This window comes from Ambystoma mexicanum, chromosome 8 (assembly GCF_040938575.1).
Source record: "Ambystoma mexicanum isolate Mex_15411 chromosome 8, UKY_AmexF1_1, whole genome shotgun sequence".
Lineage (NCBI taxonomy): Eukaryota > Metazoa > Chordata > Amphibia > Caudata > Ambystomatidae > Ambystoma > Ambystoma mexicanum.
Window position 1 is genome coordinate 1,511,900,123 of NC_090929.1, and position 24,787 is coordinate 1,511,924,909.

The 24,787-nt window shown below is 45.6% G+C and overlaps 1 protein-coding gene across 3 annotated transcripts in view; it reads left to right on the forward strand.

Annotated features, from left to right (window-relative positions):
• The first annotated feature begins 10,066 nt into the window (after positions 1–10,066).
• NEURL1 (neuralized E3 ubiquitin protein ligase 1) overlaps positions 10,067–24,787 on the forward strand; it is a 2,006,504-nt gene continuing 1,991,783 nt past the window's right edge. For 2 of the 3 annotated variants that reach the window (XM_069611712.1, XM_069611713.1), the window contains exon 1: positions 10,076–10,590. In XM_069611712.1, coding sequence (XP_069467813.1) covers positions 10,314–10,590 — 277 coding nt within the window. In that variant the 5' untranslated portion in view covers positions 10,076–10,313. Of the gene's footprint in view, positions 10,591–24,787 lie in introns of all 3 variants that reach the window. The other variant, XM_069611715.1, reaches the window with a different exon arrangement.

The window sequence follows — 24,787 nt, forward strand, 5'->3', positions numbered from 1 at the left end:
TAAATATAAGTTTAAGCGCATTGACAGGGTATTTCTGGACTTTTTATGGGGCTTGGTGAAAAGGCCAACGACTCCTCGTTTTAACATGATCCGCAAAGTTCGGAAGGGAGGTTTTGGATATCCTGTTTTAGAGAATTACCAGAGAGTTTTTGCTTAAGAAGGCGTTTTGTTATTTTGTGGAGGGGAGCAGATCAGAACCGTTTTGGCTATCAACAGAAAGAGATAGATTAAACCCTATTGCTTGGATAATTGATATTCTTTTGGGAAAATGCCAAAATCCGGGGTAAAATTGGAAACTATAGCCGTTACAAGAACCACTATAATTGAGTGGATGTTAGGGTGTGGACAAGGTCTATTATGTATGGAAAAGCATCTATTTGGCATAATCCAGGGTTACATTTAGATAATAAAATGCTAAATTGGTGAAGTTGGGCTAATAAAAGGTATTCTGAAAATTGAAGATGTCTGGAGGGATGGGAAAATTATATCTTTCCCAGGGCTTGTGGAGCGACTTAGTCTGGGGAAAAGGTAGTATGGGAGATATAGGGCTTTAGAGAATCTGATGATTGAAAGACAGCAGATGTTGGATGACCCAATGATTGGAAAGCCCAAAATGTGTGATTTGTTCAATACTTCACCTCGTATGGTGTCAACTTACACTAAGTTGGGGGTGGGGGACACATCATATATTCCATTAAGCATTGTGGTAGATATTATGTTAGGTAGCTTGTGAAACTGTAAACATGGTGGGGGGTGGCACCATAACATTTGATGCAATCGATGTGCTTTCATTTCCATGGTCCATAAATAATACAATTTCTGGGGCCACTTTGGTCACATTCTTGTGTAGACTTGTTTAATTGAAACACATATTGCTGCCACCCTTCCATTTCACCCCCTTCCCCCTTCTTTTCCATGATAAAAGATGCTCCCCAATAAATGTCTAAAACAAACATAGTCACTCTAAGAAAATAGCAACAAAGTGCAAACAACAGTCATAACTGTAGGCGCGAGTAGCACTTATTTTATCCCTACTGCTATCCGACTGAATGTTAACATTGAATGGCGTCAACTCCAACATTGTTGCTCCTAAAGAAAAGGATAAAACGAGGCGGGCATTAATAAAGTTTTAGACGGGACGAGACATAGAGGAGAACAAAGGAAAAAGATGCGTGTGAGAAAGAGAAAGAGAGAGAGCACTTTATTATTTACAAAACATATATTTTGCACTTCATGCTACTCTTCATATTTACATTGTTTTTCCGGGATTTCTTATCCCCAGTAACCCTCTCAAGGTACTGCAGCGTTTGTTTGATTGTCATTCACTGTTATCGTGTGCCTTTCTAACGTCTGAGAGGTGGATACAGGACCTTAATCCCTTTACTGTTACAGCCAGGGGGGTACAACAGATCACCTCATAAGGTCAATGGAATCTCAGTGAGTTCCATTTGCGAACAAAGCTCTATACACACACTAACTCTCCGGGCATCAGTGGTGATGGGCTGTCTGATGCTGCAGATGTTGTGTCTGTCTGTCTCATCGTCTCTGATAAACGGTGGAGCCATCTGTTTGGTAATGCATCTCACTGCCTGGGTGAGCTGCGTCAGATATTCTTTAAATTCTTCTCCTAGTACAGTTGCAGTTCTGTGTGCATCAGATACTCTTCTAACTGGTGACAATAGCGTTTGCATGCATCGACCAGTGACTATTTCGTGGGGGGACAGGTGGTGGTCCTTGCTAGGCTGGGTGTGCAGCTGGAAGAGGGCTAAGGGCAGGCAGTATACCTAGTTCTTTTTTAGAGACTGACACAATCTAGATAATCTACTTTTAATGAGGCCGTTTATTTTCCTGACAACTTCGTTTGCTTGTGGGTGGTAAATCGAGCACATTTTGTGTTTTATTCCTAGCAGTGATGTCATTTCTTTGAACAGATCGTTGACAAAATGAGTTCTGTTGTCAGATCGTATGACGTCACATATCCCCCATCAGGGGAATATTTCTCTGATGAGAAACCTGGCCGCGCATTTTGCATCTGGGTGGACACAGGGCCCTGCTTCCACTCATCGTGAAAAGGGACACACCACCAAAATCAAATATCTGGCTCTGTTACATCTTTCTCCCATGTTTGCGTAATCAATGTGCAGCTCACGGAAGGGACCTACAGGGCAGGGCAGTGTGCCTCTCAGTGTTCTTATGGTCATCCCTGAGTTAAACACTTGGCACATTGTGCATTCAATCCCCATTTTGTTGAGGTATTCCTTGAGGTTTGGGAGGAACCAATCTTCATGGAGATCGGCTGCTATGTGTTGTTTTGAAGTATGTGCTGGGAAATGCAATTGCTCAAATACCACGTACAATAGTTCTACGGTGATGACAACTTTCCCTGTTGTGTCCTGTCGCCACAGTAGATCAGTGGGCGACTGTGTGTGCCCTCGTTTGGCCCATAATTCTTGCTTTTTTAGTGGGGCTCTCTTCTGTAATTCTATCATCTGTGTAATGGGTAGTACGTTGTAACCATCTGTTCTGGGCTCTTCTTGTTTGCTCACTAATATGCATTCTGTATTCATAGGTATGGGGAGATATGCCACTTCTTTGGCTGCTGTGTCTGCAGCTGCATTTCCCAAAGATATTTCATCTTCATTATGTGTTTGTGCCTGGCATTTAACTATGGCTACTACAGATGGTTCTGCGAGTGCTTCAATTAATTTATTCAATAATTCTGTGTTGTACTGGGGATCCATCAGCTCTCCTGAACCCACTCCTTCTCCATCGGGATAGTCCAGCATGTACAGTAGTTGTTACGTATGCTGAATCTGAATATATTGTTACTGCACATCCTTTTGCTGCATGGAGTGCTTCAATCAATGCTACTAGCTCTGCGGCTTGGGCTGAATAGTGCATTGCGGGTGTTTCTTAACCAGTACTTCATATTTCCCATCTTCCATTCTCACGACTGCTGCCCCAACATATTTTTTACCTGTTTTTTGGCAAATGGATGCTGATCCATCTATGAAGAACACTTCTCCCTCCTGTAGTGCATTCTCCCTTGCCTTAGGAATATCATCTCCTTATCCCTCATATGTGGCAAAATCATGCTCTTGGAACGTTGCTGGGTTTACCGATTTGCATCTGACTACATGAATATTGGGGCTCGTGAGGATGATCTCATAGGCCCACGTCCTTTGTGTGGTGAGGGTGGATTCTGATCTTTCAAGTATGGCGAACAGGGAGAGTTCCACGTACAGGGTGACAGAGCACCCCATGCCAATTGTTGAGCTCTTCTCAATAGCAAAGGCGGCAGCTGCAAGAACCTGTTCACAAGCAACATGACCTTGCATTATTGAATGAAGTGTGCCACTGTAATACGCCAGAGGTCTGTGACCCATGGATGTCTTTTGTGTCAGTACCACTGTCATTAGGGTCCCATTGGAGTGGGAGAAAAGGTAAAATTCCCGCTCCTAATCAAGTGTGGCCGGAACTGGGGCTGTTCTAATCAATTCTTTTAAACTGGCAATGCTGTCTGCATTTCTGCTGTCCACATTATATGTCTTGTCTTTCTGTTCTTCTTTTAGACCTTGCAAGAGGGGCCTTGTGTATGCTGCATAATCTAATATCCATGCCCTACAGTAATTGCATATTCTGAGAAACTTCTGCATGTCCTTTACAGTGTGTGGTCTGGCTGAGGCGCGTACAATCGCCGCCCTGTCGGGTGTTATTCTTTTACCATCTTTTGAAATCAATTGGCCCAAGTACAGGACCTCAGTCAGCCAATATTGCAATGTTTTCTTGTCTACCTTGTATCCCTTTTGGGCGAGTAACTGGAGGAGGAGAATAGAATCTCTTCGACAACTCTCTTCACTTTCACTGCACACTAGGAGGTCATCTATATACTGAAAGATGGTGCTCTGGACTTCGATATTACTGAGGGCTTCGTGCAATATCCTATTGAATATGCTTGGGCTTTCGTAGTACCCCTGTGGCAGTTGGCAGTGTTCATATATATCTCCTCCCGTTCAGTGTAAATGCTGTGAGGTACTGAGAGCCGGGATCAAGGGGCACAGAGAAGAACGCATTCTTTAAATTGACCACAGTAAAGTGAGTGGCGTGCTTTGGAATGCTACACATAATGAATGCAGGATTTGGAACAAGAGGGAACTCTTTCTGGACAATGTCGTTAAAAGGGCAAAGGTCCTGAATCATACTCCACGACCCCCCTGTCGCTTTCTTAATGGGGTACATGGCCGTATTGCATGGGGAGTTTGAGGGGCAAGTATCCCTTGCTCTAGTAGTGCATGTAATGTTTCTTGGATCCCCTCCTCCGCCTCTCTGGACAAGGGGTATTGCTTGACCCTCGGTAGAATTGCTCCTGGTTTTAGGATTATTTTTAAAGGGGTCACTTCTCTCAATAAGTCCACATCATGTGGGTTCATGGTCCACAAGTGGGGAGACACTTGTTGCATATCGGTGTCATAGTAAGAAGGCGGTGCGCTGACGACAGCCATGATGCACTCAGTACTTTTCGTTACTGCACATCACTTCACAGGGGATGCTAATTTCCAAAATAATTTCACTGCCATTGTCGTCAGCGAACAGTTCCTCATCAGCTAGCTCACGCAGTGGTATATTTGGGTCAGTGCACAACAATGGGAGAAAACTGTTTAAAAGCAGGTCTCTGGGACTTGGAAGGCAGAGTCGACCACTGGAACGAAAGACCGACAACGAGCTGAAGGAAGACAACTGCTGCAACTCCTGGACCGTTGGTTTGCCCGGTGAAGCCCTGATGCAGGTCCGAATAGCCTGAAACTCCCTAGACAGAGAAGCCCCTTCCAGACCGACTTCTTCCCTTGAGCTGGTGGGAACAACAAACGCGCAAGCCACCTGGAAACCATCTCCATACTGGTCGAATTTTCTTCAGAGTGCTGTTGAAAACTGGATAGCTAGTGAGAAGGATAACAGTTTGTGGACTTTAAGGCACTCACACCATAAACCAATATTTTGCCAAGCTTGTAGATCTGTCCCTGTGCAGTGCAGGAACCTCCCGACGTCCTCCCTCTTGTCCCCACGACTGAGGCTCAGGAACAGCGAGATCTGCAGGAACTATTCGGAATAACTGCCTCAGCTACAGCTTTTCTTCATTCAAAAAGGTACTGTGCAAATGCGGTAGAGAAATCCTCTTTGCTGCAGTGAAAGTTTGTGAAACTTTCCCAACTTTGGAGTCTTGTTCACTCCTAATCCGACATATAACTACTTATAAGAACATTGGCAAAGACTTAACCGTTTACTACCAGAACTGTGCTATCCTATCCAAGACACTGATCCATTGACTTTGGCCCAGGCCTATTGAATTGAATTGCCTCTTGTAGTGAACTGAAACTATTTGCCCTGCCTGTGAAAGTAATTTTGTTTAATTCTTATACCCTTTGTCTTTTTACCCCTTTTGAAAGTTACTGAAGTGCAATTTTGCTCCCACTTCAGGGAAGCCTAACTTGTTCAGAAATGTATTGGTGTGGTACTGTAGTGTATTATAGTGTAATATTGAGCTGCTTATTGCTAGTGGAATGTTTTCTAATTAACAGTGTAAATAAATTAATATTGTGTTTTACCAAGAAACCTTACGTGTTTGTTTAAACCACTGTGATTGCAAGTCCTTTATGTAACACCTTGTACTGCTCACATACCTCTTGAGATAAGCCTGGCCTGCTACCACAAAACTGTGTAGTACAGACTTATACCAAAGGTGAGTTGTGCTTACACCTGTAGTCTTAATTGTGTGTAGTGTTCCAAAAGGGTACTGCATATAATTCTGCCTAACAATCCCCCATAGTGCATTGCATTGTGAAATGCAAGTCGGGGGTATCGGGGAAGGTTCTCCGCAGGGCATACCATACTTGTGCTTGAACATTAAATGACGCTCCATCATGAGTGTCGTTACTTATAGTCACAACCGGGAAACCTGCTTTCACCCACACCGAGTCTGCTTGATCTCCCACTGCAGACACCAAGAGGCTTTTAATATCTCCTATAGCCAGGGGCACACCTGCTGTGTTTTTCCCAAAGGCATAAATCCATATTCCCACGCCCGTCGTGAGTGGGGGGAGGGACCTAAGGGTTCTTTTTATCCATCTGTGCCCAAGGGACATAGTGGGATCTTATGGATAAGAGGCATCTGTAATTTTGATTTCGCCTTCCCACTGTTCACCCCTGTTCCCTTCCTTTTTGCTAGAGCCATCCTTCCCATTCTGTTTCGGAGCCTCCCCTCCCATGTCTCTCCCACTCTAGGGGTGGCCCACTGCACCTGCTGTATTCCTCCTACCGCACCTTCTTCTGATTCATCAAAATCACTCCAATACTCTTCGTCCCTCACTGAGGCCACAGTGTCATACCCCAAACTATCGGTTTCCCCTTCCCGTTCTACTCGTACTACCCGTATGGGCGCACTGTCAATTCTGAAGAGGAAGTCTACTGATTTCCATTCATCTTCGGGTATGGGAGGGGTACCTCTTGGAGGTTGAGGCCCTCCCTCTAATCCTCGTGCTGCTTCACACACAGCTCGTAATCGAGCCAGTTCTGTACGGGTGGAGGTTAATGCCACTTCAAGATCTTGGTTACTTACTCCAGTGTGAGCGGGGGTGGTGGTCCATGGGTCGTAAGGTGGGGGTGGGGCTGTACTTGGTGTGGTTGGCGCACATCGGCCTGAGACATATGTTGGATTTGTATACCGCTCTGCCGGCCTTGTGAGCAATGGATATATTTTCTTGAGTTCCTCCTCTCCCTTCTCCTTTTCTCCCATGTCTCCCCTCATTACTGCTGGCGCTTGTGACCCTTTCTCCCTCTTATTTGTGGTAGGTGTTTTTTCTAACATCCTCCACAAATCTAACACTTCCCTTTGTATTTTGCTGTTAAGTACAGGGACAGGTGTTCTAACGTTCCCTTATCAAAAGACCCATCCTTCGGCCAAGCATGCAATAGTCCCTCCCCCTTCATTTCAGTTACCCATAGGCCATGGTATTTTTTTATTTGCTCAGTATACAGGGGGAGATCATTGTGAATATGGGATAGTGGGGTATCCATCCCCATGAACACGAACCTTTACCACTTGTGCACGATTCCCCCCATATCTGTAGGGCCTTTCCTTTCCCTTCTGCTATAACTGGGCCTTCCCTTCAGGCCAATCAATGAAACCTTATAACATCTATATCTACTGTTAATGTATAATACACAATTACATACAACGAAACATGAAACAATTTTGACATCCACGAAAAACGGAACGAAAACAGAGAACAGAAAACGTATAACCACCCCGCCCTCCATTTTTAGAGCAATATCCACTTCCTCACTTACTCATCTATCACATCACATCTGACCCTCCTGGGCCTTCCTCTGCATATAATAAAATACACAGAAAATTATTAGCTAACAAGTTAAAACAATAACCACTACTTATTCCCGAGCCCACTAATTAAATGGGACTCCTACTTTTTTCCTGTATTGATCTTCTGCACTGGGCGAGACAGTGCAATGCGGCCCTGCCCTCCAACCCCTTTCAGAGATAGGTTCCTGTATCTCCTCTGTATTTTCTTATTCTTCTACTAAAAAACGAATGGCCATAAAAGAAAAAAAATCGCTTTATTTCAAACCATCATTCACCCCATTCATATTCAACCCTTGCGTGTTGCCTTCAATCACACTCCTCTATATTCCCCAAATCCCATAATTTGTCCGGCCTTGCAATTCATACTCACGTGCCCGTGTTCTTCCAAGAGGCTCCGTTCGTGGTCTATCCACAATGTCTGGGCCTCTCTCTGTGGCGGCACCCGGCTCAGGCGAGCAGCGGGGTATTCGCAAAGATGGAACCCACAAGAACCTTTTTCTTCTGCGTACACGTTTTTGGGGACTGGTCAGCCATAAGTGGCGCGGCCTTGCCGGAGAAGCCCTGGATCTCGCTGCCGGTACGGGGGACTCGAGGAAATCACGCTAAGGGGTCACCAAATGAAGGTGGGCACCCATACAGTGTGTACTCATAAAAATATAAAAGTAAAGATAACACACCCCATCAGGTAATGAAACCAAGAGATAAATTGCAAGGATAACAAACTTTATATAATATAAAGCATGCCAGCAAAGAGCTCTGCTGCCCGAGAGCGCTCTGCTAAAAATTACACAGGCAGCACATTATAAGAAGCAATTTCGTCATAAATGGCGTCATTATATATAGTACAAAATCACAGTGAGGATTGGAGGGGCTGTATGGCATGGACTGCTCTATAGGGAATGCCAGGCTCCAATTGGCCGCTGCTTCCCAGTCGATCTGGTGGCACGTGGGTCAGCTGGGCTCATCTCCGCAGTGAAGGTCAGGACAAATGTGATACATGTCTAACTGTCTGAGCTAAACAACAGTTACTGATAATACTTAAATAATAGCGCGCATAAAATATTTGCATGAATGGGGGTACTTAGAGAAAATTGACTACTATATTGGGATCCCGACCTCTACATTCAGGGCTTCATTGATACCAGTGCCCCGCTCCCAGGTGTCTCCCCCTGGGGGTTTGATCTACTGTTTACTTTCCCTAGTGCTTTTAGGGTGAATATACTGCTGCACAGGATTAAGTCTATGGCGGGTGTCCTGGAGTGGTCAGTGCGAGGGTGTCAAATGTGTATCACATGAAAGAGATTGGGGGGTTGGGACTGGAAGGCCCTGGCCTGGTGGGGTGGGGGTTGAGAGGGCATGGGCAGTTCAGTGGAGATGGATGGGCACTTGGGCTGTGGCTGGCTTTTGGTCTCACGCTCTGCGGAAAGCCCATTCTGTGGAAATGATACTAAACATTTGCAACAATAAATGGCTGGACTTCCGTGAGAACAATGCCCACGCGGAGCTGGCAGGGGGTGGCGATGTCTTGGGCTCTCCGTGCGAGGAGCTGGGGATGGGACAGCAGAGTTTTAAATAGGGATGATTTTTGGGCCTAGTAAAAAGATGGCGTTTGGTCCAATACAAAATGGTGCCTTTCGGCAAGGACATATGCTATGTTATTCGTGCAATTGCTTATGTTTTCTCATGCGGATTAGGGCCGTGGGGGCGTCTCCCCCGTTGGTTCACACGTGGTTTCGTTACGCAAGGGGGGTTAGGATAAGTTCCTTCCCAACACTAGCATGTTTAGGCGCAACCCAGCCTGGGATTAGTCTTTGCATATACAGTAGCTGTTCATTAATGTCTAGACGTATTACGAGCGCTGTTATAGTGTACATTTTTTGTGTCTAAGTGTTTTATAGCTAAATTCAGTTTACATTGATTGACAGGCACTTTATTATTATTTGCACATTTTTTCGTTTGCAGTTAAGCCACACGTTAAATGTGTTCCAAAGCTGGGCTCGACCTGTAACATAGCTCTCAACCATTTGTGCTGCAAAGGCGGGTGAAATCACCCGATTTTGTTTTTGGTGGGTGAGACGCCCATTGGAATGAATTGGCGTGCAGAAGGCTTGGCTGCTGATTCAGCCCTTTAGAAGGCGGGTGACACCCGCCAAAAGCGTGTGAGTTGAGAGCTATGCAATTGAATAATAAAATATGACATGTTCCTTTCCTATCAAAATTCCTAAGTACAGCATCTCCTCGTGCTCGAGGTGTTCGTTTTGCAGTAAAAGTTCCGCACACATGGAACAAGCCATGTCTTTTATCTAACGCTAAATCAAAAAGCTCATAAATCATCAGTTAGCAAGAATCGCCTATAGTCCCCATCATGTATCCAAAAGCTTCACGTCTCAACGAATTGCAGGTAAATAACGTAAACTTCCTCACCAGGGATCACCAAAATCAGAAGTGGGATGACGTTTGTGCTGCTCCAACTCAATCCAGACAACTGGCCTAAATCGCAGAGCTACGTTCCCCACCTTTAATTCGTTCTTTCCGCGAGGTACTCCGTTCCCGCCACCCCCCAGGAGCGACCGTTGGGTCCTGAACGTCACGCGTGAGGTCGCGCGGTAAATGAGCCAATAGAAGGCTGCGAGGGAGTTATGATGACATACGCACCATAAGACGTCCTGGCCATTGTCTTTCTTGCAGGCCAAGCATTCCATTAATTTAGCGCGGGCGCGGGATGTTGGGTGGGAACGTGTTGCGCAGAGGTGGGGCTTTACGCGCTCAAGCCAGGTAACGAGGGCGGGCTATTTTTTCCAGCGAGCCCCTGGGCGGGATCCCGGGTGGGCTTCAGGGGGACAATCTTGTTTCACAGTCCCGCCCAGCATGCAGCCAAGTCCCTTAGCGCGGACTGGGGCCAGTGCCACCGGAAGAAGACGAGCTCCCTTAGAGGGTAATGGATTTGCAACAGGTCTCTGGACCTAAAGTGGCAAGGTGTGAACACGTGAGGGGAGGCGTCAAGGAGCAGACCGGTAGTAACCCAGGAGGTAGAGGAAAGGGAAGCCGCACGGGCAAGCTCAGCCGGGATTCCGGAGACTTTGGCATCAGCGAGACAGAAGCCCTCATTATCCCGGCCCTCTTATGCTTTGCATTCGAAACCATGGGGTGCAGCAGCAGCATCCCCATCTTCCCCGGCGGCATGCTGAGCAAGCTGGGACGATTGCAGCAGAGAGGTACGAGGGCCAGCCTAGGGTAGCACTTTCACAAGTCTCTCTTAGAAATGGCGTATTGAGGATACTGGAACTCTGGTACAAAGTGTGTGGTGTTATTCAGACACGGGTCTGGCAAACCCATGTGGCCTCAGCATATTTCCCTGGACATGGCTATATGCATGGAGACACTACAGTGGTAATGGTACATTACACAGCAAATGATTATTAATTATATCACGTTATAATATCACAAGGTCACATGTTAATATTAAAGTAAAACATATTCACTCTCGGGAGGATAGCTCAGGGGCAAAGCGCTCGCCAGGCGATGTAGAGCCGCACGGGTTCGATCCCCCGGTCTGCGCTTAGAAACAGCGTTAAGTGCGTTATAAATAACCAATTACAATTGTAAGTTCTTAATGTTTCCATTATAAAGCATAGCCATTTACCCCATTGTAAAATGCATACAGCTATTCCATTTATTTGAAAAAAAAATGCTACTCCATTGTAGTGTTTTGTTTGAGCAGTGCTTCAATATGCAAAATCAAGATTTGACACTTTTTCATGGACTTGCTGAAAATATTATGCAGAGTTGGGTCAATGCATTGGCTTTCAAAGTGCCATAGACTTCTCCATCTGTGAGTGGTTACAGATTAAACAGAGTAACAAAAAGCCACACGGGGTAGCAGAGTTCGAAATTTAGGGGAGCTGAGAACTATTTTGCTCGAGCACATAGCCTAGAAGAGTCTGGTTAGCTTGACATAAACAGCTCCAGGAGCTAGTTTTGGCTCCCCAGGCCAGCTGATGCCAAACAAACACTCCTATGTTAATTTGACTCTGCATTTGGGAACATGCATACAAAAAATTAGGAAACATCTATATGACATTTGAAGCATAAGGGGTCTATGGAAGTTTGATGGCTAATGCTGGATACCCAGGAGCTGCTTTTAGCTCCTACTTATTCAATCTTAATTTTGTGCCCTAAATCAGGATATTTCTTTCTGAGAGAAAAATAGATCATTTTCAGTTTAAACTAGGTAACTATGCATAGAACGCAGTTTTGGAATGGAGAGCATGCGTAGACTGCAGGCCTGGGAGGGCCACCTTATCTGCAGAGGCATACATCTGGCAGCAGAGAAGGCACATAACGGTACACATTAAAAATGCACTTTGTGGCAGTGCTGAGAAGTACATTAGAAGACATACATTATTCACATATTAACGCTGCATGTATCATGGTCTTAAAGTTATATACAAGCAGCCCAGTAAGCTCGAAAAATTGTTATTTGATGTACATTGAAATTAAAGACTTAAACATAATTTAAAAGCATGGTGTGCTGTTTTGCATTTACCTCACACAGACTCTAAAGATGTGTTTTGCAGTCTCTACGAAGTGCAATAGCTTTGTTGTGTTTTCAGTACAGCCCCTAAACTTTACTGGCTTGCCTACAATGAGGCCACTGCAAAATATGTTACCTGTGGGTTAAGTGGTGTAGTGTTCAATGTTACCTCTGTGTGCTTGGTAATGGCTTACTGGCTTGCTTCATTGTGTCAAATACTAAATACATTGCTTACTTTTTAAATGGTGCAGTGTCCACTGTTATTTCAGTGTGCCTTTCAGTAATGGGTGGCAGCAGTTTGATCTTATACACCCAGTAATGCCATTGTCGCTAACCAGTGGTCTCACCCATCACAGGGTCTGAACAGTATTGTCCCACAGCTGTTGTTTGGATGTTGTAGTTTTTAATTTTTTTTTATTGTTAATACACTTTTAGGAAAACAAAACTTTCACACATACATAGATAAAACTTTAGCACATTACATAAATAATTCCAAATAAAAGAAAATATCATTGCTCCTTACACAAATAGACAAGGCATACAATAATTATATCAATTCATACATATGCATCTACTTATATATTCAAATAGTTAAAGCAGAAAACGAGAAACATTGCATTCTTACATCATGATTTATGAAGTTCCTCTAATAGTTTAGTATCTGCCTCAAATTTATGTAGTTTCTCGTCGGCATAGCTCCAAACCTGTGTTACAGCAGTAATTTTACTAAGGCTCTGGCCAGCCAAACATCTTAGCCAGAACAATTCACAGGTTATTTCATCCAGATCTTCCACAAATTTACAGTAATAGTGTTCATAGATAGAAGTCCTTCCTGAGCAACCTGTGAGTACATGCCTAGCTGATTCCACTTCCTGTCTATCATAGCAAATTCTACAGGTTCTCTCATGAATTGGGGTTTTAGCCCACGCACCCCTGATTTCTAATACATCAAGCCGATTTAGCCTAATATTCATAAATATCCGGCGGACTTTCCTAGACGGGCAAAGTCTAAGATAACCAAGGGTTTCTTGATAGTTAAAAGGCATCCTAGAGAAGGTTGACAAGGATTTCATACTTGCAACCTTCTCATGGTTTTTCACCGAACATTCTCGGCTGTGTTTTTCAAGGATTTAAGCAGGGCACCTTCCGCATATTTCCAACTCGGGGTCCAGCATAGCTTGTCAAAAAAAAATGTACATTTATCTGTGAATTTATTCAAGTTCACATTTATACCATTTGGCCAGGGGAATTTGCAGTGTTCACAAAAAAAGAGTCCAGAGATGAAAACATGATCTTTAAGTAAAGCCTTGCTCAAATAGGGTAATAAGGGAGATTAGTTCCATTTCCAACCTAATGGCCTCAACAGGTGTATAATTGCTTAAACCCAGGAATCTACGTCAAACAAGGTCTTCGATCTTATCGGCCCATGGAGTCCAGTCTCTAAATGATACCTCCAGACCATACAGAAAGGCGGTAGCCAATTTCTGTTTATAAATGGTACGAATGCCAAGCAAGCTATATCCAGCTGTTCTTTTGGGGAAAGATGAAATCATCCACATGGTAGAGAGAACCTTAGTTCTTCTATTTTGCTGTAGTTTTTCATTGGCCCCCTTTATTATTTGATACCCCTTCATGGCCAAGGTATTTATAGGAATTTACCCTTTTGATGGAGCCTATACTGCAGGAGATAGAGATTTTGTTACTTCTCATGTGCCCGATGGCCATGAATTGTGTCTTATCTATGTTAATTTTCAAGCCATTCTGTTCAGCATACGAGCACACCACTCTTGCACTATTGCAGATTCCGATATAGGTGTTGTCATAAATAACATCATCATCTGCATAACAGATGCAACCCAGCTTATTTACGCCGATCCTGGGGAAAGCATTCATTTTATCAGTGAAAATATCACCAAAGTCGGCCATAAATAAATTGAAAAACATGGGGGGCCAGGGTGTTGGGCAGAATCCTGTGCAGATCCCTTGGGGAACACTGCAAGACGATTAAGACTACAGGAGTAAGCAGTAAACCCAATTGGTAGCAGTCTGTACCACCCAGATTTACCTGGTAGCTGTGGTTGAGCAGTCAGACTTCTCTCAAGAAGAGTAGGGCAGTATACAGAGGATACACAATAGGGCCAAAAACACAATAGAGCAATCAAAAACTGACCAGAGCTTGGTATCAAAAGTATATAATTATTTATTTAACACACACTTAAGGAAATACACTAGCACTATAAATCAAAGCAAGTTCAAACACAGTCAGAAAAGTATACACACCTCCCTTAAGAATTATTAGACAAGTCTAAGTCAAAACACCACTATGTGTCAAAACAGATGCGAGCGTGTAACTTAGATGGCACTCCAATAATTAAGTAAAAGGGAGAGAAAAGGGCAGGTCATGAAAATAAAACAGTTTCCAACACTTTTATAAGACCAAAACAAGTTAGTGAAGGCAGAGTCTACTGTAGAGCCAAAGTTCATAGGCCAGGTCCACTTTAAATGGAGCAAGGTGAAATGTGCCCAAGATCACACAGTTTGGAAATGCATTCAAGTCTTTGTAAAAATGTTCAAAAGAGGTTGGGTTGATTCAGAAGGTAAAGTTAGAATGTCTGGGGGCCAACCCAGTTGGAAAGCCAAGGATTTAAGGGTCACCTTTAGCAAACCGTAGAAGGGGAGGCCAGGTGGAACACAGTACCTTTAACGTTGGGGAAGCTCCAGCGGTGGCAGTTGTTCCTGGCAGCGGGTGCAGTTCGTGGTTTCGACCAGGGGAAGAGAGGATCTCGTCGAGGAGGAAACTTGGAGTCGTTGCACTGCCCAGGGAAGAGACCAGCCATGGAGTTAGTCGGTTAAAAGGTGCGTTCCTTTTATTCGCAGTCACAGTGGTGAAGCTTGGTTATCCGGCCACTGAGGTGCTTGGCACGGGCGATTAGACCAAGAGACGTCCTGGAAGGCGAAATGGCGAACTGGTTGATCCCACCAGCTCAGAGGAGGAAGACTCTTTCAGCAGAAGATCTTCTCTTGTCATCGGGAAAGTGGTGAGGTCTTTGCAGCAGGGCTCCACTGGTGGTGTCATCGTTGCAGATGGCTCAGCTCCTCCCCTCTTTGGATTTCTTAGGTCCTGTGGCGACTTCTGAAGTTCCAGTCCCAAAAGCCCTGCTTTTATGCAGAAAACCCCCCCATTCAACAGCCTAGCTGTCACTCATACACCACTGGGCCAATCAGAACAGAGTGCGACTTGAGTTGCTAAGGCAACGCAGTCCAGGGTGCCCATTCCCCCACCCACACATCCTGTGGAACCCAGACAGAGTGGCACCAGATGGAGGGCTTCTGTGGAGAAGCCCGCCAAAAAGTGGAACAAAGGGTCGACCTTGGTTGGAGTTACAGAGACGGACATGAACGCCATTTTAGAAAAGAGTTCTGGCAAAAAGACCCAACTAGTGATTTTATATTAAATAAATAAACCGGCGGTATCTTTAACATTGCACCAAAAAAGTGGTGCGTTTAAAATCAATGGGAAAATCCCATAGGAAATATTCCGGTGGAATATTTTGCGTGGTAACCACTGCCACCAGCCAGAAACTCGTCAAGGGGGGACTGGACTGTGCCCCCTTGGAAACAGACCCAGGGGCAATCGAATTAACCCCTTCCAGCACTTCCACAATATGATGGTTTGTACTGGTTCTGTTCACAATTTTGGACTAGTAAAGTCAATGGTGACTTTACATGCCCTGGGAGACCGTAGTCAGTCCCAGGGTATGGAGTCTGTTTGGGGGTCACTATGACACCCCTGTGTTACTGCACTGAGGGTGCTGTGTAGCACATACACTAAAACAGATGATACCCTATGGAGTAAAAAACCCCATAGCCCATAAGCACACAAAAAAGTCAAAGATATACCTCAAATCATGCCTAAGAGTGGGAGGAAAAGAGTCTCACTCTTAGAAGGAGAAAAAAACAAACCCCAAAAAATCCAGCAAAGCTGCTGGGGGACTCACTAGGTTGGGAAAATGAGCCTTATAAGAGAATCCTCCCTAACACAGGGCACAGCCCTTTATTACTCCCATCCTGTCAGGTATGGAATCGAACATTAGGCCCATGTTATTCAGCCTTACTGTGGTGCTGTTTTGCTCATACATCAACTACAAATATAGAGCAGCTGTGTAGGCATGCCCATACGCTCACATGTTTCCCACAGCATGTTTCTGTTCACCATATTGAATGCTGAGGAAAAGTCAACATATAGAATATACAGAGGCAGCCCATTTGAGGTATTGGCTTGTTCAACCAGGGTATTAACGAGGAAGATGTTATCCACTGTCGAGTAACCTTTACGGAACCCCTTTTGGGCTTTATTAGGAATATTGTTTCTTAGTACTGTTTGTGCCCACCCTGACTAACACGTGTAAAAATGAATAAAACAGACACTCCCTAGGCAGGGAATAAGGCACAAAAGCGCAGGCTGCCAGAGTTTAAGGAAAGTTTATCCCGATCTCTGAGAGCGCTCTGACCACATCAAGGTTACAACACGTTTATATAGTACATCTACATTTTTAACATATGATGCTACGTTGGACCAGGATTGGTCAGCCGTGGCGGTGACTTAGGTGTGGGCATCATCTCTTCTCCGGGTTGGTTGCTTGGTTGGCGGGTGGATTGACGTCAGACATTTGTGCTCCGGATGGGTGAAGGTCAGGTCGCTTTGAAACACGGTGATCACTATCTAAGCTAAGAAAATACATTCTGAGTAATGCATGCACTAAATAACAGTTGATCAAAGGACTCTCAGTAGTGTATCATGTCGTTATACAAATCACTCAAGGGTTTATACCATCACACATTTGGGTTACACAGGTCACAGGTTTAAGGGTCTTGACCACTATAATACTGTCATTGAACTATAGGGTTAGGCTCACAAGAATCTCAGGTATGTGGCACTTGTTAGTATTGGGCACGATATACTGCACGGGGGTCTAATGTTAGTTGGGGGGTCTGTTGGGTGGGCTTCATAGCGAGGTTGGCAGTCTGGCACATGAAAGGGATGCCTTGCAAGGACACAGGGTTAGAATGGCAATAAGTTTCAACTGGCGAGGGTAAGAGGGCAAGGACACTTTTGTGGAGATGGACGAGCTATGTGCTTGGCTCATGTTGGTTCACATGCAGGACAGTGATCTCAGAGGAAAAGGGATGTGTTACATTTATTATTTGTTGCAAGCAGCTCCGGCCTCAGCGTGAGAATGGAGCCGCAGAGTTTTCCAGTTGGAGTGGGGACGAGGGTGGGGGCCATGTGCTCCGAGCTACAGCGGCGGGCAAAAGGGAGAGATGCATTTTGTACTATCGCAGTGAGGCCTAGTTACCAAGATGGAGTCGAAAGGGGGTACAGAAAATGGATGCCCTGTGTCCTGCTCGGTGGTCCCATCTACGCGAATATAACCAAGAGTTAGTATCGCATAAGGGCGAGGGGCGTACCCACCACTATCGGCACTTGGTCCAAGTTTTGTACTGAGAAGCGATGGTAGAGAGGGGCCCATTGGCCCCTCGCTCCCACACATTCCCCCCTTTCGTTACATCTAAAGTAACGGATACTTCTACTTTTTATTCTTTTCATTCTCCCTTTGGTAGTACTTAACCTCTGCCACTGCCTCGTTCCACGCGGGGGTACCTTTTTATGGGCATCCAAGCTCTGCAAACGCTTCTAAGGCTGTTTCCTCTTCTGGCATATTCATCTGGGGTACACATTAAGTAAATACTTCCATCCCCATCTAGATCTAATCATACTTCTTGGTACCATTGCAACTCTCTTGCAATATGGTTGTGTAATGCAAATTATCCACTATATCCCCATATTGCTGTCATTCTGTATTGTGGTGTGGTGTATTCCCCTGTTTGCATTTGTGCATCTATCATGGTAGCTACCGTTGTCGGTCGGCCCATTGTCACCATCATCATAGCTGAGGTTGGCATGCTTTTCTCACAACACCATAGTCCCAGTTGGCACACACAAAAGAACAGGAGCATAAAAACAATAATGGGGATCAGTATTTTCATTGCCACATCTACCCATGATGGTATCCAGCTGAACAAATTGTCGAACCATGTATTTTCTTCTGCTCCTCCTTCCGCTCTCATTCTCTCCCCTAAGTTGTGCACTGCGTTTATCACATGGGAGAGTGTCCCGTTATCAGCGTCTTCAGTTGGCACGAATGTGCAACACGCCCCTTCCCCCATTTTTTGGCAAACACCACTGTCCATCGCCGTGAGGAGATCGAGGACATATCTATTTTGCATTGTCATTAGGCGCAACGCGCAGAGCTCTATCTTTATCACATTGAACCCCTCTTCAGTGTCGTTAGCCAATTGAATGAGCTCCCAGCGCACGATCTGCAACCATTTGGCGTTTGCTCGCGCTTTTAGTCCAGGGGCGAGAAGTGAGGCAAAGAATGTCTCTGCTGATGAAAAGAGCTTGTATTTCTGCGGGATCTCAGCAAGGAGTTTCGATGATTCGGATGAGATGTAATTGGAGGATCTTTGTTACGCTCACCTGGCTCCCACAGAGGCGTCGATCTGGACTGGACTGCTGCGGTCTCCACCAATGTGACGCATAGGGCCGAGATGACGGACTGGACTGGTCCACCTAGCTTCGTTTGCTTGGCCCGTAGGAATATTCTTCTGCAAGTGGAGAAAGGGAATTAATCACCCGTGGAGTTGAGCGTAAATCCCCCCACCCCGCTGTTCTCCCCACTGATCACCTTGGATGTTCCCTCTTATAGTCTCATCTGATGATTTGAAAAGATTAGCTCTCCATCCTGCATTGAGCGCAGGGGCGCGTAGATAACCAGTTGCTTCACTGGCTCAAAGGAATTGGTGAGTTCCAGGACAATATTGACTCCGATATTCCCGGCAAGACGCCGTAAGTATGTAGTTCGTAAGAGTTCAAATGCCTGACTTTCACTCTTGTCCGATTCCTTGCAGGTTGCAGCTTGACCCTACTGAAGAGTTCCTCGTGGCAACCGGTAATATTCTGGTAAGGATTTGTATTATCCAACACAGTTCGATAAAATAATGTCCATATGTAACCTGTTGCTTTCTCCCTTATTCAGGCGCTGAGAGAAAGTATGAAGTCTCGGGGAATAATGCCTCCGGCGGTAAAATCAGGTAAGTCTTTTGTGGTGAGGAGGGTTCCCCTTGTTAGTCCCTTGTTTCACCTTGCTGTCCTTTTGTTTCCCCTTAGGGGCCGGGGTTTGGCTAGGATGCAGTGGAAGCTGCGCCGACCCGTGAAGAAGAATAGTACCCCCGGTGGTAAAATCAGGTAAGTATATGCGGGGTATTCCTCTGTATTCCCTTGGCTCACCTTGCTGCTCTTGTCTTCTCCTTAGGTGCCGGAGTGCGGCGGTAACATGCAGGAGGATGCAGTGAAATGTGAAGATGCTGCGAAGGCCGGTGAGCTCAGCGTGGCGCTGCAGCAGGCGAGGCGACACGCATAAAATAACTTCTTTCTTCCAGCTCGAAGGCGCGATGGATCGGGAATTCAGGTAAGGATCAAAGGTATTGCTCTTGTTCTAACCTTTTCTCCTTCTTTCTCCCTATTTCTAGGAGCTCCAAACTCGAGGCGGGCGTGGCAGAAGACTGGATACAGACTTGCAGGCACGGTGAGCGTTATGCTGCTGGATGCAGAATAACACGAAGCGTGTGCTGCTCTTCGGGCGTGGTTTAAATAGCCCCCAAAGTAGTCTCAGGTAAGAATTCCTCCCCAGCCCCACCCGATTAAAAAAAAATAGTCCCTAGGTAAAATAGTCCCTTCCAAGCCTTGTTTGGCTTGGAGCTCTTACAGCATGGTCTGCATCAGGTAAGTTTGCAGCATGGTCTGCATCAGGTAAGTTTTCTCTCCATATGGGCCTGGCGCCATAGGCACCAGGACTGCACCCAAATAGCCCCTAGCGGGGGTTGTTGGGCTTGCTCTGGGTAACTTGATGCCTGCTTCCGGGGTTGCTGGACTTGGTCTGGGTCCCCAGGAGTAGGCATCATGACCGCACTCCCCCGAAGGCCCCTCCTAAAGTCATTCTTCCCTGTGGTTTCGGTTTGTCTGGGAAATTTCGGTGGAATTGTTTCACCAATCGGGGTGCATGAACATGGTCAACTAGGTTCCCAAGACCTTTCCTGTGGTCCATAACCTTTCCAGTCGATTAAATAAAAAAGTTTTGACTTTATCAGCTGGAGTCCAGGATGTTCTTAACTTCAAATTCGGGTTCTCCATCTACTAGGATGGGGTCTGGTGGCTTGGTAAGTCTTGTCCCTGGTTGTACTGGGTTCAAAAGTGACACATGAAAGACGGGATGAATTTGCATATTAGCAGGTAAGTCCAACTTGACAGCCACCGGGTTGATAATGGCCTTAATAGAGTAAGGTCCCAAATATCTGGGGTTAAAGGTCCGTGTTCCCTTTAGAGGTATATGTTTTGTGGCTAACCATACTTGGTCCCCTATTTGGTATTGTATTGTGGAGAATCACTTCTATGCCGATCAGCATCTTTCTTGTATTTTTCTTTCGCCTGTTTTAAATGTGTAGTTGCTTCCTTAAAGGCTTGTGTAATTGTAGCGTGCAGATGGTCCACTGCGGGCATTTCTAAGTCTTGGGGTGAGCCAAGGTCTGAGGTTTGAGGTTGGTGCCCATATAAGGTATAAGAGGGGCTTTGTCCAGTTCCAGAGTGTACTGAATTATTGTATGCATATTCAGCGATCCAAAGAATGTCTTTCCAATTACTCTCCGTCTGTTGTAACATACAACGCAGGTATTGTTCGAGAGTCTGGTTGGTCCTCTCCGTTTGACCATCGGTCTGGGGGTGGTGACTGGTCGATAACCTCACATCGATTTGCGCCAATTGACAGCATTTTTTCCAAAAATGTGAAATGAATTGACTGCCCCGGTCAGAGACCAACACGGACGGAAATCCATGTATGCAAACAATGTTTTTGAGGAATTCTTTGGCCAGGATTGAGGCTGAAGGTAGTCCTTTTAAAGGAATAAAGTGGGCCATCTTGGAAAAAAGATCCACAATAACTAGAATGGTGTTAAACCCATTACAAGGAGGTAGATCGGTAATAAAGTCTAACGATAAGGTGTGCCATGGTGTAGGCGGAATGTCTAAAGGTTGTAAGAGTCCAGGTTTTTTCTTTTGACTTTTGTTTTGGGTGCAAATGCCACAAGACATGACAAATGATTTAATATCCTTTCGCCAGGTGGGCCACCAGAATTGAATTTTAGCTTCAGTTCTTGCAATACTTGGGTGCCCCTCCATTAGGGTATCATGATAACGGGAAATGACTAGCTCTTGTAGTTCCTTGTGTGGCAGAAATAGCCGCCCTTGGTAATAAGGCAGATCATTGATGACAGAGTAGTCTGGGCCTTTCTTTACCCAGTCCTGCAGGGCTGTAGGATCAAAGAGTTGCTGGATCTTTACATGAATGTCCTCTAGTGTCTGTAGAGTAGTCATGCCAAGAATCCTTTGTTCGGAAATTATAGGTACTGGTTCTGGGTTCACTTCTACCTCTCCCATCCCTATTCGGGATAAGGCGTCTGCTTTACCATTCTTACAACCTGGTCAATAGGTTATCACGAAATTGAACTTGGCAAAGAACAATGCCCATCGGAGTTGACGTGACGATTGGGCCTTGGCTGTTTTTAAATACTGTAAATTCAGGTGATCGGTGATCACAGTAATGGTATGCCTGGCACCGAGAAGATAGTGCTGCCAAGCCTTGAAGGCAGATTTAATGGCTAATAACTCCTTGTCGGTAACCGCATAGTTTAACTCGGGTGCTGAGAACTTTCTGGACCAAAATGCTACTGGGTGAAGCTGGCCAGTTTCAGGGTCCTTTTGAGACAGGACAGCTCCCATGGCTAGACTGGATGCATCAGTTTCCACTATGTATGGAAGTTCAGGGCGCGGGTGCTTTAACACAGGTGCAGACGTGAATTTCGCTTTCAGCTCTTGGAAGGCATTTTCAGCTTCTTCAGTCCACATAAAGCGTTTAGAGTGCTGTGATGGGATGTACGACATGTGAAAAATCTGGGATGAATCTGCGGTAGAAATTGGCAAAGCCGAGCATGCTTTGTACTCCTTTAACTGAACTTGGTGATGGGCACTTAAGGATTGCGTCCACCTTTCGTGAGTCCATTCCTGACTCCCTTCGGGGTCAGGATAAACCCAAGGAATTCAACTTCTGTGGCATGAAAAACGCATTTTTCTAGTTTTGCATATAGTTTGTGCTGGCGCAATTTCTCAAGGACTGCTCGGACGTGCTTCACATGGTCAGATTCTGAAGAGGAGTATACAAGAATATCATTCATTTACACGACAACACAAACGTCAATGAGTTCACGAAGGACATTGTTCATGAAGTATTGGAAGGCTGCTGGTGCATTGCACAACCCGAAAGGCATCACCTGGTATTCGAATAACCCATACTTGGTGTGGAAAGCAGTCTTCCATTCGTCGCCCTCTTTTACACGTACCAGATGGTATGCCCCCCGGAGATCTAATTTAGTGTATATACAAGCGTCCTTCACTTGGTCTAGTAGTTCAGGGATCAGAGGCAACGGGTATCAGTTCTTAACAGTTATCTGGTTAAATGCGCGGTACTCTATGCACGTTCTGAGGTCATCTTCCTTTTTGGGTACGAAGAACAAAGCTGAAGATGCAGGGGACTTGGATGGGTGAATAAAGCCATTGGCAAGGTACTGGTCTAAGTATTGTCGTAGCTGAAGGTTCTCAGGTTCCGTAAGGGCATAGATCCTGCTACAAGGGGGTTGTGCACCGGGTATGAGATCGATTTGACGATCGTACGATCTTTGAGGAGGTAAGGTGTTTGCCTGTTCCTTTTGGAAGACATCCTGGAATTCTTGGTATTCTGGAGGTAGTTGCATGACTGCTGTGGTTACTGTGGCCAGGCCTGCGTTCTGATTTTTCTTTGGGTAACAGGTTTGTGCACAATCCGGGAAGGTTATTCTGTTCTCTCGCCAATCAATACAAGGATTATGTGTTTCCAACCAAGGTATCCCCAGTATTATTTGGAACTGTGGGGCTTTGATTAGATCAAACACAATAGTCTCTCGATGCCCATCCTGACCCAATAGTGTCATCTCTGCGGTGGAATGAGTTACAGGCCCAGAGGCAATTTCAGTTCCATCGACTGTGGTGATGACATCTGAGGTGGTTTTTCGGCAGAGAGGTAGATTCATCCTGGAAGCCAATTCATAGTCCACATCGTTTCCTATGGCCCCGCTATCAATGTATGCCCTTACTGCGTGCATACGCGATGGCTGCCCTGGATCTACGACAACCATTGGTATGATGAAATGCGAGGTCTGAGTATCCTTCTTCAAGCTCGGCAAGCCGACCTCTACGCTTGTCGGGCGTGGTCGTTTCCAGTGTCTGACTCCATATGGCTTTTATCAGCAGCTCCTACCACCTTCTTGGGTGGTTTTACAGGGCAATCCCGTAGAAAATGTCCAGAAGTTCCACAATATAGACACAATTGCATTTGCCGTCTCCTTTTTCTTTCCTTCTGGGTTAAGGGTCCTTTAACCCCTCCGATTTGCACGGGTTCTGAAGCATCTGCTCCTTTTGGGGTTAGCGTGGGTTTTGACCAACACCCGATTCTCAAACTTGGCTCGATCAGCCTTTCTGTTCTGAAGTCTGTGATCTAACTGGACCACTAAGTCTATATATTCAGCGCAGTCTTGAGGTGGGTTCACGACTTGAGCCAAGACATCCTTGAGTTGCCCTCGATGAAATAACGTGATTCGTTTTACCTCAGGCCATCCAGTTTCCACTATTAACCTATTAAAGGTCGCTATGTAGGATAGAAGGTCCTGGTTACCCTGTTGTAGGGACAAAAGTTCGTTATCCAGGGCCTGCCCTTGGGAGTGCCGGGCAAATAGTCTTTCCATGCTAGTTTGAAAGCCCTGAAAATCCCGAAGAATTGGGTCATCCTGAGTAACTAGTGGAATTGACCAATCGGCTGCGCTGCCGCTGAGATATGACAATACAAAGGCTACCTTGGCTTGATCGTTTGGGAAGGCTCCAGGTCTGCATAAAAAGTGTAAGCGGCATTGGTTCATAAACACGGCAAACCTTTTGGGATCTCCGGCAAAGCGTTCGGGTGGGGCTAATGGAATATGTCCTGGTAGGTTTATTTGCACAGGGTTACTCGATAACACAGGAGCTGGATTTCCCCCGGAACCAGGTATGGGTGCTTGTCCAGCCTGGCTTTGCAATAGTTGCTTAGCAAGATCATCAGTTCGCTCCTTTGACAAAATCAGTTCTCTCCTAAGAGCATTGGTTTCTTGATGGGCGGAATGCACTTCAGCCCTCAGTTCCCCTAGTAATTGGGCCAATTGGTCAGTCTCTGAGGTATCCATAACGCCCGGGTGGGAATTTGTGGGTAGGCTTCGCGTTCTGTTACGCTCACCTGGCTCCCACAGAGGCGTCGATCTGGACTGGACTGCTGCGGTCTCCACCAATGTGACGCAGAGGGCCGAGATGACGGACTGGACTGGCTCACCTAGCTTCGTTTGCTTGGCCTGTAGGAATATTCTTCTGCAAGTGGAGAAAGGGAATTAACCTCCGTGGAGTTGAGCGTAAATCCCTCCACCCCGATGTTCTCCCCACTGATCACCTTGGATGTTCCCTCTTATAGTCTCAACTGATGATTTGAAAAGATGAGCTCTCCATCCTGCATTGAGCGCAGGGGCGCGTAGATAACCAGTTGCTTCACTGGCTCGAAGGAATTGGTGAGTTTCAGTACAATATTTACTCTGATATTCCCGGCAAGACGCCGTAAGTATGTAGTTCGTAAGAGTTCAAATGCCTGACTTTC